This window comes from Coturnix japonica, chromosome 23 (genome assembly GCF_054131305.1).
Source record: "Coturnix japonica strain WE chromosome 23, WE-NBRP24, whole genome shotgun sequence".
NCBI lineage: Eukaryota > Metazoa > Chordata > Aves > Galliformes > Phasianidae > Coturnix > Coturnix japonica.
In genome coordinates this window covers 9,672,501-9,688,414 of record NC_140685.1, presented here as the reverse complement: position 1 = coordinate 9,688,414, position 15,914 = coordinate 9,672,501, and the positions used below count along the sequence as shown (strand labels likewise).

The following is a 15,914-nucleotide window of genomic DNA, read 5'->3' as shown; positions in this document are numbered from 1 at the left end:
GTTTCCCCTCTATTGCTATGATTTTGTTAATGGAAATGTGACCTACCAGGTATTTCTTTAGTAACCCACTAATGTAGATGTTTGTATCAGAGTTTGAATGAGCCTTTTTTAAACCTGTGGGGCACTCTTGTTTCCCACAGGCTCCCTGGATAATTGAGGATAAGAGACCCCCGGCAGATTGGCCATCCAGGGGAGAGCTGGAGTTTGTCAATTATTCGGTGCGGTACAGGAAAGGCCTTGATCTGGTGCTGAAGGATCTAAACCTCCAAGTGCACGGTGGAGAGAAGGTGGGTACCCAGCCCTGTGGTTCTGCTGCAGCTTTGGGCCCCCAGTGACAGCCATGGAGTACAGCACAGGGGCTGCACACACAGTCACTCCGGTGGTGGAGACTACACAAGCTGGCCAGCATTAATGGCCATGGCAGCATCCTCCAGGCAGGAAGCAATAGGAACCGCCTGTGTGGGGATTTCTGGACTTTCCAAGTCAGGCTGGCATCAAACTGCTGCGTGGGAGGCACCAGAGGCTGCAAGTGACAGAAGGAATTCCAGCTTTTTGCACAATCTGCTTTTGCCTGTTGAAATTTTTAGCATGGAAGAAAATGATATTCTTTGCTTTCTTAATTGGGAAATTGCTCTGGGAGCTTTTTGTCTTTGTGCTTTAATTGAAAGAGGTGGACTGTATGTGCTATTGGCAGAAGAATTAGTGTGGGAAAGTCCTCCAGCTAACATGCTGTTAGCTAGGACTACAGAACTATGTGTAATACCATCCCAGTTATGGCAGTGGTGATGCACACTTTGTGGTGTGTGATTTCTGGTTGCATTCTTTTTTGTATTCAGAAAAATCCTGACACTTTGATGACTTTTGTTAGCAGTGCTTTTTGTTTTTAACCATGTGCTTTGTTGCTAATCCTCCAATTTGTTGTAGATTGGGATTGTTGGCCGAACTGGAGCAGGGAAGTCTTCCATGACCCTCTGTCTCTTTAGGATCCTGGAAGCTGCAAAAGGGGAAATTAGAATTGATGGTGTGAGGATTTCAGAGATCGGCCTCCATGACCTTCGATCGAGGCTGACAATTATTCCTCAGGTACTGCTTCTGCTTTCATAGTATAGTTCAGCAAACCACAGAGAATAGTTCAGGTTGGTCCAGCCCGGCTGCCTCACAGGCTAATGGTGGGTGATAAAACAGAGACTGATATGAGGTGTCTTTGGAGTCAAAACTGGAGGTTTCACTGTGTATAATGCAAAGTATTTTCAAGGCAGATGGGACGGGGAGGTGGCTTAGCTTCAATGTGATGGATGCTTAAAAGCAGCCTTACATACTAATATCTGAACTTGAAACAGCTAATGGACTTGTTTAATGGAAGGTCATTGTCTGTCCAGGATCCTGTTCTCTTTTCTGGAACATTAAGGATGAACCTGGATCCATTTAATAAGTATTCAGATGAAGAAGTATGGAAAGCTCTTGAACTGTCTCATTTGAAGAAGTTTGTCAGCAGTCAACCGTCCATGCTGGAATTTGAGTGCTCAGAAGGTGGTGAAAATCTTAGGTAAGATAAGTTTGCATTAGAAACATACTGTGAGCTTTCACCCAGCCCTAACAGCGAGTAGCAGCTCCGAGCACCAAGTCTGTAGGCACACTGCAAGCTGTCAAGTAGTGCTGCAAGGAGTGTTTCTTTGCTCTCAGGCTGACAAGCTGTTTGCTCAATGCCTTTTTTTTTGTTTGGTTGGGTAACTTTATCTGTTGAGAACAAATGATTCTGAACAATGGGAGATGCATGGCAGTGCAGCCTCTGAGCAAGCCTTGTCTCTGCCTGCAGTGTTGGCCAAAGGCAGCTCGTCTGTCTGGCGAGGGCGCTGCTCCGCAAGACGAGAATCTTAATCCTGGATGAAGCAACAGCAGCTATCGATCTGGAGACGGACGATCTGATCCAGATGACAATTAGGACTCAGTTTGAAGACTGCACGGTGCTGACAATAGCACACAGACTGAACACCATTATGGATTACACAAGGTAAGATTCGTGGTGGTGCAGCCTGTGCGCTGGGTATGGGAAGCAGCACATGGAGGGCCCGATTTGTCTCCGTACAGTCACAGTGATGTGCTGGTCTAGCAGTTCATGTTTAAGCCCTATGACCTTGGGATATCCAGCCCTGATTTGGTTTCTGCTGGCATAAGAAGCAAGTTCCACATTCGTTAATCAGAGCTGCACAAGAGATACTGTCCACCTGTGCTAATGGCACTGTCAGCAAGCTTATGGATCTGCTGTTAACCAGCAGCTGCTGTAACCTTTTCACTGATATCATGTTGTATTAATTAGTTCTAAAGCTATTACTGAAGTTCACGAGCTTTTTCCTCCTTGGCTTTGTGGTACAACATTCCCCATTACGAAGCTACCAACGTCACCATTTTGTTCTGTGTACCTTTTTAAATCAAACATCAGCTCAGGGAGAACATCAGCCATCTACTGTGCTTCCGTGTGGGAACATAATTGGGCACAGCAAAGTCCAGGCAGGGATTGGAGCATCGTGGCTGTTACATTCTCAGAGAGGAATTTCTCTCATCTGTCTCCTGCCCCTTTTGTTCTGTGCAGGATTCTTGTGCTGGACAATGGAACCATCGCAGAATTTGATACACCTACAAACCTTATAGCATCAAGGGGGATTTTCTATGGTATGGCTAAGGATGCTGGGCTGGCGTGAGAAGAGGAGCCTGTGCTGAGGGCGCTTTGGTTTTGGTTTGTTGTTGTTTTTTGTGTGACTGACTTGCCACAAAAGTGACTTCTGAATGTACTGTAGTTTACGTAAGTTCCTGTAGTAGATTAAACTTGTGATGAATGAACTGAGCATTTTACAATGGTAAGGACCAGAAAATTTTATATTTTTAAAATATTTTCTATAAAATATTTTATTATGTTTTGTTTTGTTTTGTTTTTTCTCCCCAAAGAATGCCAAGAAGATGCATGTGTCACAAGGCAACATGTACTGCACTTCGTTTATGATCAGTAAATTATACTCATGGTACAAAATACAGCTGTTCTGTGTCTTCTGGATAGAAACCCACTAGTAGTGAGGTGGAAGGAAGGGTCTGCTAAGGCAGCAGCTCAGCTTGGAAACACAGTGATAGAATGCTGTTCCAGAGCAGTATTGGGTGCAGTGTTTCTCTGTAAGAAAAGTTATGAGAAACTTGGAGAAGACAGAAATAATTGTTTATTAACAGCTACAAATGATACTTCCCAAACCAAAACAAGAATCTGCAGCCAAGCGTTCATTTGAAGTTAACATTTCACACAGCAATGCAGAGTGATGGATTATTTATCACACATAATGCTGTGGTTGTACACTGATCACATTAAGTCAGGAGTGTTAATAAGATCTTCTACATATAAACTGCATAGCGTATAAAAATATTCTCTGAATGCATAGTTATCCCTGTGCACCCACACGTGCCCGCTGCTGTAAGCACGAAGGCTCCAGCCCTGCAGCTGGGCTTCACTCCAGGAGCTCTGCCTGGCTCCAGCAGGAGGAAGGCATCTCAGGTGGGAAGAGTGGTGAGGAAGTTCTGGATGCTCTTTGCTCCTCAGCTCCTCCAGCTGCTTTGGGTGGTTCCCTCCTCAGCACGTTGCTGTCAGCTTCACACCGCAGCCCTGTGTGCTCTCACAGCTAATGTGGGCTGCCATCTCCCATGGCAGGAAGATGAGGTCCTTCGGTTGGTGCGGCTTCCAAAGAAAACGACAGGGAATAAAGAAGGGGGGAAAGGGGGCGGTCCGGCTGGGTCCCATGTTTGCTTGCTACATCAATGCTGCACTTCTTCCATCCAATTCACAGTACGTGTTTTTAGTTATGCTACCAGAACTGAACTCTACACCAGAAGCAGAGGACCGAGTCAACATATTAATGTCCAAAAAAGCAAGATAAAATCCAGCCCACTGTTGTCTTAAATCCTTCTTGTTTCATTCATTCCAGAGCGTCGTATCACAATAATCTGATTCTGAACTTCATGGAACAGGAAAGTGGTTTTTTTTGGTTTAGTTTTCTCTTCCAGTAAGTAACAAAGGTAAGAACACAACTCGCTGGGGGAGAGAGACACAATGCAGAGGATCATCACGATTTCAGTGTGAGCTCAGGACCTGCCGGGCCCTTTCACTGACCTCTTCTTATGTGGGCAAGCTTAAAGATCCCAGGTGAGGCTTTTCTCAGGAATGTAGGCAAGAAAGGACAAAAAAATTACAATTCTTGTGCTTCTAAAGGGGAAAGTAAAGCAGCGTTGGACAATGTTTCCAGTACAGTATATACATAACAAAAGCAGTATTTTGGATTGCATACATCAATGCCGTGCCTTGACCAGACAATGAGAAAATGGGTCTATGATTTTGGACAAGAGCATATTTATGATTTGGATGATTATTATCACTTTGTTTTTGACCTGAGAAATAGGGAAAGGTGCAAAGAGGTATTAAGAAATCACAGGCAGTACATCACTTAACAGTATTGAAACAACCCGTTTTTGTGCTTCTTCCATGGATTTAGAAGCCTTCTGGTTTGATCTGACTACAAACACATGCTCTGGAAAGCGAGCAGCAATGGTAACAGACAGTACAGACAGGAAATGGGTTTTGTGGAAGGCTTTATAACACACACCAACTGGTAGCACAGGTTAAGGGAAGCCCTTCCCTGAGAGCCACCCCACTGCAGGACAATGGTCTGTAAGGAGCACTAATGGGGACTGGTTAGCAATGCTTCCATCAGTGAGCTGCTCTCAGGTCAGACTGAGTACTTTCACATTAACTTGAGGTTACCATCTTTAGTGCAGAACACCTTCAGTTTATTTCAAAGTTAACAAAATAGATTTTTTTTTCACATCGTTAGCCCTTATAGATATTGTATTTCAAATGTAATTTTAAAATGAGAGATAGAAAGAGTTTGTTTTATTCTTTAAGCAATTAATAGGTCAGTTCTGATGCCTTCTTGTTATAACCACTCTGTTCGGAAAGTGCTGGAGCTCTGAAAGGGAAGCTTTTGTCGCTTACTGTCAGAACAAGTTCCAGTTCCTGGAAATCCTGTAGCCTGGCCACATCTTTGTCCTTTGAATAAATACAGTAAGTTTTGTTAGCTGATAAACCATATGTTCCATTTTGCAGTGGTACACTACAGTAATAGGCTTATAGTACAACAAAGTATGTATTTATCCATAAGCGTGAGCTTTGCATAAGTGATGGATAACAGCTCAGCACCACAGCACCAACCAACAGCACAGCTCATCCTCCTCACCTTTCCCTCTATGACAGCGGACACTGTCCAGAACAAACACTGTCATCTTTCTGGGACACAGACACAGTGCAGGTGGTAAATGAATGAGTGCTTTTTAATGGTAACCTAAACAGCTGGGGTTTTTTTGCATTCAGAATGAAGAGTTCTTACCTTTCTTAGCATCGTGTTTGGTAATTTCCTGATCTTCTGTACGTGTTCAGGGTTAACACCCAGCTCACAGCAGCTCACTCGGAGCAGTTCCTTATAGGTCAGCTCTTGTCTGTCCAGCTCGATTTCAATGAAGTCATTTTCCTTAAGACTAGGGTTCTGTATTCTAACTTTAAGCACCAGTTCTATTCAAAACAAAAGGGTACATTCATAGGCAACGTGTAAAACAATTGAAAACACCATACTAAACATTTCTACGTTCTATCAGCCAGTCTTATCATCTGTAACACCACAAGAATCCCCCACACCCACAGCCAGCCTGTACCCCTGCTCAGGTGGGCGATGTTTGCCCACCTCAGCTCCCAGCTGCTCCTGCAGACTGAGCCAGTCGAGCTTCTCTCTTGGGCTTTTATTTGAAGGATATGCCACTTGGAGAACAGGGCTGTCCCACTTTCTCTGTGCTTTCAAAGCATTTGAGACAAACTGTGAATGTTTTCATCAATATTTTAATAGCGGTTCCAGCAAGAACAGTGTGTCTGCCTTTTTTATGGCCTTCAAATAATTCCCCAATGCCTAACGCACAAGAGCCCGAGCATCTCCAAGAGCACTGTGAATAAATGTGACACCAACACCTCCACTTGCACTGTCCAAGGTGACAAAACCCAAGGAAAGGCGAGGAGAAATGCATTTATCATTACCTTGCATATTAAGTGGAAAAGCTCCTGTGAAGAACACGGGCTGGAAGGTCGGCATGGGCCCCGTGCAGGAGCTGCTCCCCAGCGGAGCTCCGGGCTGCTGCGGTCCAGCAGGGGAAGGAGGAGCTCTGCCCCACGATGCCTGGAACAACGTGTTCTGAGCTGCAGCCCCGGAGCACCGCACTCCAGCACAGCCACTGGGTGCAGCTGGCAGCGCTCCATCACCCACAGCACGAGCTGCGTCCTCACAGCGTGCTGACGGCCGCACGCACAGCTCTGCAGCGGGCAGCAGGGAGGAGGCAGAACTCGGCTGTTCACCGTGCGACACGCTTCCATTGAGTGTGGGCTCTGGGAGGCTGCTGCTCATGGAGTTATACACGTACGGGAATGGTGGGTTAGCCAGGTAGTTAGGGATGATGGGCAGCTCCGAATCCGTTGTTACGTTTTGGAGTTCCTCCTCTTCCACTGTGAAACAAACAACAAAACGTTATCCACGGCTGGTCAGAAAAAAGCAGAAGTGCTGCTATTGCACTGTGGGATTTGGTGTGCATTTGTTGTGTGCATGGAGCTCATGGGGGGGAAAGGTGTCTAAACTCCTGAGCTAAGGGAAATTAGTTACTGCTCGTGCTCCATAATGTTTCATATGAATTGGAAGTATCCTCCCTTGTTCACCTTCAGAAAGGTGGAATCTGTGTCTGTGTGTGACTGGTTGAACCATGGCACTTTTCAAAGCGCAACTTTTCCAGTTTTTGAGGAAAAACCCAACAACTCATTGAGCTGGGTACAGAAACTGTTGGGAATCTCTGCACAGACTTTGATTTCTCACCAAGCAAGCAGCACAGACACCAAGTCCCGCTACTGCAAGCGCATAACACAGCATCCCAGCATACAGAGCAATGCTGGACAGCAGTGCCTCCACCCGCCACCCCGCACACAGCAGTACGGTACCTCCCAGCATCCTGCGGATCTCCGTGCGTGTTGTGAGCTGTGCCGGCCGCTCTCCCTTCCTGCTGACGATCTCCTTATCGGCACCTCCGAGCAGCAGCTGGGCCACCACGGTCGCATGGTTCCGCTTGCAGGCCCAGTGCAGGCACGTCCTGCGCACCGAACATGGGAACGCTGCTTGACTCACTTACTGCAAATCCCCACTCGCTGAATATAAGAACAGGACCTAATGCACGTCTAACATAGGATTAGTTTTTAGCAGCAATGCCCCCTGCAATGTGTGCTGCTCCTGGACCTGCAGTGACACCTGCTGATGCAGTTTTCCCCTCCTTAGTGACCTTAACGGCACGATCCCACAGCACCATTGGTAGCGTTGGTTTCAGATGTTCATTCTGGGACATTTTTGGGGTAAATATATCTAAGATGACTGTTGCACGCATTTTTTAACGCTTAAAAGAGCAAGTTGCACGGAGGTGTGTGTGTGTTAAGCACACGCTCCCCTAGGACGCTATTTTTAGTCTTTAACGAATGCTGTTGAGGTGTGTAATTCATACAGTCAGTTCATTGAACTGTCCCAGCCGCCCCCCCTGCTCTCACCATCCGTTCACTTCGTTCTGCGCGTTGGGGCTGACCCCGAGCCCCAATAACCGCCGCACCTCCTCGCCGTCCCCCATGGCCGCCGCCTCCCGCAGCCGTTCCTGCAGCTCCTTCTCCTCCATCCCCGCGGCCGGGCCCGCACCGACCCCGGGCCGACCCCGGGGGACTCAATTCTATGTGGCAACACCGAGCGGCAGCTTTGGTTCCTACCGGCGGCCGGCCCGGCTCTATCTGCTGCTCGGGCTCAGCCGCTCCCGGCGCTGTCGGAGCCGCTCCCGGCCGCCCCGCCCCGTGTCCCCCCCGCTCCCATCGCCCCGTGGCTCCGCCGCACCCCGCGCTGTCCGGGCCTTGTTCCCGTTACCCCGTTTGACCCGCCGCCTGTTGGCTGCCATTAACACGGCCGGCTTTGAGGTGCCGTTTTCTGGCGCTGCTCGGTTTGTCCGGGCTGAGTTTCGGGCAGGAGCTGTGACAAATCGCGGTTAAAGGCAGCAAACACCCCGAGCTGCACCGGCAGCAGCACGGAGCCGTAACGGGGCGGTAACGGGGCAGCTGAGAGCAGTGACACGGAGGAACCGCGGCCGTCCCAGCCAGAGCTGAGCCCCCCCCGGGACACACGGGGCGGAGCTGAAGAGATGTCAGGACAAAACCCCGACCCTGTGCCCGTTGAGCAGCGCCGTTGAGCCGTTAAGTCCCTTGGCCGGTCCCGCTCCTCCATCCCCCCGCCCCCCGCCCCGCCCCGCCCCGCCCCGCCCCTCCCGCCGTGTCTGCTCGCGGTGCATTGTGGGCCGGCCGAGCAGCGCCGCCGCCATTTTGTCAGTGTCGGTTCGGTCTGTCGGTCTGTTCGGGGCGCGGGGCCTCGAAGTGCGAATCGCGATGATTTCGGCCGCGCAGCTCCTGGATGAGCTCATGGGCCGGGACAGGAACCTGGCACCGGACGAGAAACGCAGCAACGTGCGGTGGGACCACGAGAGCGTGAGTGCGGCGGGGCCGCCTCAACCCTCCTCCTTCCCCTCCCCCCAGGGCCGGGCCTGCTCCGAGCGGCGGCGGCGGCCGAGGGGCGGGAGGGACGGGAGCGAACAGCGCTGAGCGGCGCGGAGCGGAACCGGGAACCGGGATGGGGAGCGGGGACTGGGGAGCGGGGAGGCCTGGGCTCGGGCCGGGCGTTGGGCCCAGCGCCGTTAAGCGGAAGCGGGGCGGTAGTTGGGGCGGGAGGCGCCGAGCTGAAGCGGGGCTGAGCGCGGCCCAACTCGGCCCTTTGTGCATTAAACCACACGAATAAGGAGATTGTTATGTGCTTTGGGAACGTTAAACTCGGTGGAGCTGATTGTTAGTGAGGGGTGACTTACTGCCGGCCATCGTAGTGCTGTTACCGAGTGGTTTCCATAAAGAATAACTGAAACCAAAGCCCGGCGGTGATGACAGAGCTCCTGTCGGTATTTCACTTATAGGGATGGGAACTGTTGAAGTACGGCGTTATTTCTCGTTCATAGTGCTGTTCTTTGCTGCGATGCGTGTTTTAAAGGCAGCAGCACAGTTAGGACGGGATTCCTGCCATGTGTTTGGAGTCTCAGTGGGTTCGAACAGCACAACACAAGCAGTTGGGCTCCGTGCGGCTCCTCCCAGCTTGGCGTTTTCTCCATAGGGATTTAAGCTGGGAGGAGAAGTGCTTCGCTGCTGTCCCGTCCTCAGCTGTATCAGTGGGATGTGCTGTTTTACTGTAGGGATGGTGGCTGTCTGGCCCTCCCAGCTGTGTGCTGTAGGCTGGCAGAGCCCAGCAGCTCGTTGGTTTTCCTTTCTGCTTGAGAAAATACCACTGCACAGATAAGTTGTGTGTGTCAAGAAGGGCGTTGTTAGTTCGGGAAGCGTTTGTGACACTCTCAATGTCCTTCTGCGCTTCTTAACCAAACACTGGCTAAATGCATGTGTTGGGATCCTCCCTGGTTGAGCTGCTCAGCTGTCAACAGGTGACCTTTGTGCTGTCGGTGTGTTGTGCTCTCATACTTCCAAATGTATTTTAAGGAGTACTGTGATGCTGCTGTGTGTCCAGCAGTACCCGATCAGACCGTGACATACCAAATAGCTGATGGCTTCCTGTGATGTTAAACATGTAGCAGAAAGATTAAGAAGTACTACCAGCACCATGGAAAGTAGAAATTCTGGGGGTTGTGGTTGTAGTGTTTGCTGCCACCAAATAAAGCAATTAGGGGTGGATGAGGGTAAAACTTGGAGAAACGCAGACTGTACAAAAGGGGATTTTTACTTTGTAACTTAGAAAATAGAAATAGTTACCAAATGTCAATTTATGAGGAAAAGGAAACACTGCTTGTTTTTCTCTCACCCAACAGGTTTGTAAATACTACCTGTGTGGCTTTTGCCCAGCTGAACTGTTCACAAACACCCGCTCAGATTTAGGTAAGCATGTTGTGTCCTTACAGTTTGTCCTAACTTCTGTTTGTGTTTTTAATCTCAAAATGCTTTGGAAATGACCATTATTTTGTGTAGCTTTACTAATGTAGAACAATCTGGAAATTCTGTATGAAAACTTTACACATCATTCAGAATTTCCTTTGGTTTTCTGTCTATGGATCCGTATTTGCATTCTTCCCAAAATGTTTCTTTCAAACTCCAAGCAAAAGAAGCAGGAAGGTGTTCTGTATAGATATGCAGACAGATGCTGATAGTGTGATTACAGCATTCAAGAATGCAAGCTTAACATTTCTATGTGGTCTTTTCAGGTCCTTGTGAAAAAATTCATGATGAAAATCTACGTAAACAGTAAGTATGTTGGTCACTGTGTGGAGTTTCCACTGTGCTTGAACTGTCCTACAGACAGGCTGTCCATGAGAAACTGATTGCTTACTTTATATTAACATCTATTTATATAAATTGTGCAGTACTCTGTTATCTTCAGCAAGAGTTCAAAGCATGGCAGTAGGTGGTTGTTTTCTGTAAGTTAGAAGGTGATGGCAGCTTTCATTTAAAAATGTCTTTCCATTTAGGTATGAGAAGAGCTCTCGTTTTATGAAAGTGGGCTACGAAAGAGACTTCTTGCGCTATTTACAAAGCTTGCTGGCAGAAGTAGAACGCAGGATTAGAAGAGGTCACGCTCGTTTGGCACTGTCGCAGAATCAGCAGTCTTCCGGGGTGAGTCTGGGAGAATCAATGAAGCAAATTATCTTTCCTCTAGGTAATGTTTTCATATTCCCTTTACCTTGGCTCACCAGGTGTAATGTGTTGCTCCCAAAGAGATGCTCACTAGATAAAGTCAGTTCCCATGGTAGCCACCTGGCTGTGTCTTAGTGGCACTGGACAAGCCAAGTGGCTGCAGTCAGTCAGCAGGAATCCATGTCTGCTTTCCCCAGTGCTGTTCTCTCAAAATCAGTACACAGTCCCCTCTTTGGGAGCGTTAGTCCTGCCAGGTGTTGTCTTCACCCTGTTGTGTTCATCTCACTTTACCTTCTGTCCCAGTTACTCATTTGGGTGTAGACTTCTGTTTTTATGGGCCATGGCCTCAAATGCTTTTGTTGCTTTTGGGGGGAACTGAATGGAGTTTGCTTCACTGAGCAAGAAGGGCACTGTGCACAGGAGTGTTTCAGGTTAGATTATCCTATTCATGGCTATAGAGGTAGGATGAGACCATTCCCAAAGTGCCTCTGGAATGTGAGGAGACACAGTTGGTGTGTTTCAGAATTTCCTGTTATTTGTTTTTACTAAAATAAATGGTGCATTTGTACCCTTTGGCAGGCAGCGGGGCCTACTGGTAAAAACGAAGAGAAGATTCAAGTATTAACTGATAAAATTGATGTACTACTCCAGCAGGTGAGTTTTACGCTCTGTAACAGAGATCTCTTAATTTTGTCGCTTGCTTAAAAGTTTTAGCTTGGATTTTGTTGTCTTTCAGATTGAAGAACTAGGCTCGGAAGGGAAGGTGGAAGAGGCACAAGGAATGATGAAACTTGTTGAACAATTAAAAGAAGAGAGAGAGTTGCTGAGGTCTACAACTTCAGTAAGTAACACGTTAGTAGTTCTGTCAGCTGGGATTCCAAATTTGCTGTAACATTCCATTCCTAATATCTTTGTCAGTGGAGGTGTAAAACAAGTGTGAGAAATGGACAATAACACAACATTTACATGTGTTACTGTTTGCTGATTCAGTGTGCTGTCTTGAGTGTGGGTTTAATGCTTACAAGTTAGGGAATTATTTACACTGCGGTCACACAGGTGTGTGCATCTTATGCTAGTTCAGGTCTTAGTTATGCTTTGTGCTGTAGTCTCCTGTTCTTTAACCTGGTAAACAACTGAACACCATACAGCAATTTGCTTTCTCTCTCCCAGTATGAGAGAGAGGGAGTGGCAGTATGTGCCTTATTGTTACCCTGTTCATCCTTGTGGGTATGGTGCTTCAGATGCAGGCCATACTGTTAGGACTTGGAGCTTTTGCAAATGGAATTGGACTTAACAACAGTAATGGTAAAATTCTGAATGTCCTCACTGTCACCTGTCTAACATTTGTTTTTCTTTCATCTAATATGTTCTTTTGCAGACGATTGAGAGCTTTGCAGCGCAGGAAAAGCAGATGGAAGTTTGTGAAGTTTGTGGAGCCTTCTTAATTGTAGGAGATGCACAGTCCAGGGTAGACGACCATTTGATGGGAAAGCAGCACATGGGTTATGCCAAAATAAAAGCTACTGTAGAAGATTTAAAAGTAAGCACGTCTTTAGTTACTCAGTGTAGAAATTGCTTGGAAGCTTTCTGTGGTAAAAAGAGGGCTGACCTGTGGACTTTCTGAAGTGTGTGAAAGACTCCAAAAGTGATGTATATAAAGATGAAATAAGAATCCTGCTCTCAGCATTTGGCATTGAGCGTGCACAGATGTTTTTGCTGGTGTGTGATTGTGTTAAGTACTGTAATGTGGCCTACGTTCTTGTGAGAGCTGCAAGGAAGAAAATTTCCTCTGTGAGAGAGAATGCCAGTTTCAAGGGTCATAGAAAGTGCTTTTATGTAGGCTGCCCTTTGTTAAAGTGAAAGTTTAAGCTTCTGCCTCCTAATATTGTATAAACTAAGATATGTTAAATAGTTTTCCTTGAAAGTTCTTATTTATTTCTTGTGGACTTATCTTGAAGGAAAAGTTACGGAAAAGAACGGAAGAACCTGACCGTGATGACAGGTTAAAGAAAGAGAAACAAGAACGAGAAGAGAGGGAGAAAGAGAGGGAACGAGAGAGAGAAGAGCGGGAAAGGAAGAGAAGGCGTGAAGAAGAAGAGAAAGAAAAGGAGAGGGCCCGTGATAGAGAGAGGCGTAAGAGGAGTCGCTCCCGGAGCAGGCATTCGAGCAGAACGTCTGACAGAAGATGCAGCCGTTCACGAGACCACAAGAGATCAAGAAGCAGAGAACGGAGGCGAAGCAGGTACAGGAACAGAGTATTTTCCTACAAAATTTCTGAACATTAAAATCTTGTGTGGACCTGATCTGCCAGCCTGGGCAACATCACTAATTCATTAACTTTGCTGTTCTTCTCTATCATTGAGAACACATTTCCTGTTTCTAAGGATAGAAAGTAGATGACATCTTAATGGTGAAGTGGTTGTACAGAGGAGCTTGAGTACACTTGCTCCTGCTGGACAGAGTTGTTGTTTTTGTTTCCTTTTCTTCCTCCCCCTGCCCACTTAATTTTCCAAGGATTTCAGTTTATGGTTGATATTCTTAAGCTGCAAGGTTGGATGTTTGACGTGAAGAAGACAGTGTGCGGCCAGGTCTTGCATACTGAGGAATATTCGCATACAGCACACTGAGTCGTGTTGTAAATAGCTGTTTTCTGTAAACAGTGAATGAATTGGAATATGGAATTGGATTCTGTTTTATGAGTTCCAGCTGACGTTGGCATTTCTCATGTTTTCTGTAAATGTCCAGGAGTCGCGACCGAAGAAGAAGCAGAAGCCATGATAGATCAGAAAGAAAACATAGGTCTCGTAGCAGGGACAGGAGGCGATCAAAAAGCCGCGATCGGAAATCTTATAAGCACAGAAGCAAAAGCAGAGAGAGAGAACAAGACAGGAAGTCAAAAGAAAAAGGTATGTTTGTGTGAAGGCTTAATTTGTATCAGATTCTGTAACCGATCTTTTCTTGATGTGTGGAAAGTTTGTAGTTTTCCAGTCAGGGACTGAGATTTCTTTTTAGCAACAAATCAGAGCTGGTTTTATAAGCTGAATCTTCTTTCTAGTCATTGTTAATGCATCTGCGTGCATAAGTACACCCCAGCACCCACCTCTCGTCTGTTACAGTAGTAGATAAGTGCTTACTACTTTGTCTGCAAATTAAGTGTGCCAGGATTTAGATGTGTTTTAAAACCTTTGGACTGTTTACCTTCAGAAAAACACTTGGACTGTGAGTTTTTTTTAATGAGAATTCTTCTGTTCTTACTGTTGACAGATAGCTTTGTAATTACCCTTTGCTTTCATGTGTTTCATGTGAGTTCAGTAGTTGTTTCCACTTATAGCATCTATTAATTGTCTGCATTGTCATTTCCTTTATTTTTCTTTAGAAGACAACTAAAAGCACTGTTAATCTATGAACACAGTTGAAGATTAATCTTGCACAATTCCTTTGCTATAAATGGCAGTTCCGTGCTGTCTCTCCCCCACCTCTTGCTCCTTCCCCCCCCCTCCATGCTCTTCCCCCCATTTTTTAATGTCTAAATGAAGTGAGATTCGCTTGGTCGATATTCAGGTGAGTCTCTAAGGAATGCCATGCAGTCCTCAGACGCATCGCAGCACTGCATACAGCACGGTGGCAGCTCGCTGCTGCTCACCAGAGACTGAAGTTTTAGAAAGGGTCAGAAAAGAGCTACAGAAGAAGCATATGACAGGTTCACATTCTGTGAGCAGACATTAATTTGCTGTCATTGCTAAATTCCCACTTTAAATTTGAAACTTCTGGAGGAATGTAGTACTGACTTCTAGCTTAAAGGATGGGCTTTGTTGGGCTATTAACTCAAGTCCAGCCTAAAGCACACACCTCACTTAGTCATTAGAGCTAAGTGACAGCAGTGGATGTAACACTCATGTTATGTTCTAAGGTACTTTTGAGGCTCTCTGTGATGAAAGGTGCTGCATGCATGTTATGTGGTTACCTGGGCCTGTTTGCTGTACCTTTCCCCATAGTTACCTGGTCCAGGGCTAGTTCTTGGAGAGGAGGTGATGCTTCACACCTTTCCAGTGCCTGATTTTCTTGGACCGCTTTGTTTTTTCTGGTTTCTACCACAGTGCATTCTTAGCATTGATTCTGTTCTCATTTTGCTGTGCCCTTTGTTGGTGAGTGGGTTTTGTTTTGTTTTGCTGCCTGCTTGTTGGCAGTGGAGCCCGTGTGTGGTGTTTAAGTTCAAACCCAGTGTGATGGTTCCTACCTGTTCATTCCTGACTTTCTCCTTACCTGATACTGTGCCTTTTTTTGCCTACTTCATGAGTAGATTGTGCTCTTCAGCATTCTGTGTCTGTCTGTGCATATAAATAGCCAATTTTATTTAAATTTGCTCTGTTTCATAGAGCTTATGGCTTTTCAGTTCTTTCCTGGCATCTTTCCATAAGTAGAGAGGCTAGTGAACTTCCTTCAGCATATCAGGGTTTTCAGTTTAAACCTGACTGATTTCCTCGCTGTCCATTCTGTTTGCTGCTTGCTGCCTTCTTCCTCCAGAAATGAGCTGTGACACCACTTCAACCTGGGAAAATCAGTTATGCCTTGTTTTTTTTGCCTGTAACATGTGTAGAAATATGAGAGGACTGTAATGCTGCAGAGGTTTGTGTTCTTCTCTCCAGAGGGATTTTAAAAACAAAAAAAGGTGGGGAGGGCAACTGGTGTTTAAGGAACAAATGTTGAATTATGCAGTGTTGCTGTTGACACTATTACATCCTCACGCTGCTGTTAACTGTAGGCAGTTAATTCAGCAGTTTGCTGTGGATGTTCATGGATCTGCAGTGTGAGGCTGGCTACTCGCTTTGGAAGCCTTAACTCACTGCCCTGCTGGAAATAATGGCTTCAGAGCTGAATTGTCTTTATATACACTGTTGATCTCGAATTTATACAAGCAAGCAGCACAGGCCTGACTGTACAACACAGAGCACCTTTCATCTTGAAATCTCAAACTGCTTTTTGAACGTGAATCTAGCAGGAAAAAAAAGGCAAGACACAGACCCAAGGCTTTTGCCTACTGTTACACATTAAGTCACAACCACGCTTTGAAAACTCCCAAGTCCTGGCTTTTTGTTGG

The 15,914-nt window shown here is 46.5% G+C and overlaps 3 protein-coding genes across 25 annotated transcripts in view; 2 read left to right on the top strand and 1 right to left on the bottom strand.

Annotated features, from left to right (window-relative positions):
* ABCC3 (ATP binding cassette subfamily C member 3) overlaps nt 1–3,025 on the top strand; it is a 35,740-nt gene extending 32,715 nt beyond the window's left edge. For 2 of the 3 annotated variants that reach the window (XM_085522556.1, XM_085522559.1), the window contains 5 exons: nt 141–287; nt 925–1,083; nt 1,380–1,546; nt 1,817–2,011; nt 2,591–3,025. In XM_085522556.1, coding sequence (XP_085378682.1) covers nt 141–287; nt 925–1,083; nt 1,380–1,546; nt 1,817–2,011; nt 2,591–2,699 — 777 coding nt within the window. In that variant the 3' untranslated portion in view covers nt 2,700–3,025. The remainder of the gene's footprint in view (nt 1–140; nt 288–924; nt 1,084–1,379; nt 1,547–1,816; nt 2,012–2,590) is intronic. The other variant, XR_014936666.1, reaches the window with a different exon arrangement.
* A 161-nt stretch (nt 3,026–3,186) lies between these two features.
* Nucleotides 3,187–8,388, bottom strand: ANKRD40 (ankyrin repeat domain 40). 4 transcript variants are annotated; one of them, XM_085522585.1, is made up of 5 exons: nt 8,013–8,388; nt 7,058–7,206; nt 6,113–6,574; nt 5,418–5,599; nt 3,187–5,080 (listed from the first exon to the last, which is right to left on the bottom strand). In XM_085522585.1, the coding sequence occupies exons 2-5, from the start codon at nt 7,065–7,067 to the stop codon at nt 4,940–4,942; spliced, it is 795 nt and encodes a 264-aa protein (XP_085378711.1). In that variant the 5' UTR covers nt 7,068–7,206; nt 8,013–8,388; the 3' UTR covers nt 3,187–4,939. The 4 variants fall into 4 exon arrangements, with proteins under 4 accessions (XP_085378711.1, XP_015735815.2, XP_015735818.2 ...); XM_015880329.3 differs by lacking the exon at nt 8,013–8,388 and adding an exon at nt 7,652–7,820; XM_015880332.3 differs by lacking the exon at nt 8,013–8,388 and adding an exon at nt 7,652–7,820 and having other exon boundaries at nt 3,187–4,186.
* Nucleotides 8,389–8,442: 54 nt separating this feature from the next.
* Nucleotides 8,443–15,914, top strand: part of LUC7L3 (LUC7 like 3 pre-mRNA splicing factor) — a 12,050-nt gene continuing 4,578 nt past the window's right edge. For 13 of the 18 annotated variants that reach the window (XR_014936670.1, XR_014936671.1, XR_014936672.1 and 10 more), the window contains exons 1-9: nt 8,443–8,623; nt 9,997–10,063; nt 10,387–10,426; nt 10,651–10,795; nt 11,396–11,470; nt 11,553–11,659; nt 12,185–12,356; nt 12,775–13,058; nt 13,562–13,722. Coding sequence is in view for 15 of the 18 variants with exons in the window: in XM_085522581.1 (XP_085378707.1) it covers nt 8,525–8,623; nt 9,997–10,063; nt 10,387–10,426; nt 10,651–10,795; nt 11,396–11,470; nt 11,553–11,659; nt 12,185–12,356; nt 12,775–13,058; nt 13,562–13,722 (1,150 nt within the window). In the remaining 3 variants the exon portion in view is untranslated. The remainder of the gene's footprint in view (nt 8,624–9,996; nt 10,064–10,386; nt 10,427–10,650; nt 10,796–11,395; nt 11,471–11,552; nt 11,660–12,184; nt 12,357–12,774; nt 13,059–13,561; nt 13,723–15,914) is intronic. The other 5 variants (XM_085522582.1, XM_085522575.1, XM_085522578.1 and 2 more) reach the window with 1 other exon arrangement.

What these genes read in the sequence shown, in the direction of transcription:
- ANKRD40 (XM_015880329.3), bottom strand. Translation starts at nt 7,773, where the DNA reads ATGGAGGAGAAGGAGCTGCAGGAACGGCTGCGGGAGGCGGCGGCCATG. An exon ending in GATCCGCAGGATGCTGGGAG is followed by an intron (nt 6,575 to 7,057) that starts GTACCGTACTGC and finishes TTTGTTTCACAG; the next exon opens with TGGAAGAGGAGGAACTCCAA. An exon ending in CAAACACGATGCTAAGAAAG is followed by an intron (nt 5,081 to 5,417) that starts GTAAGAACTCTT and finishes ATTTATTCAAAG; the next exon opens with GACAAAGATGTGGCCAGGCT.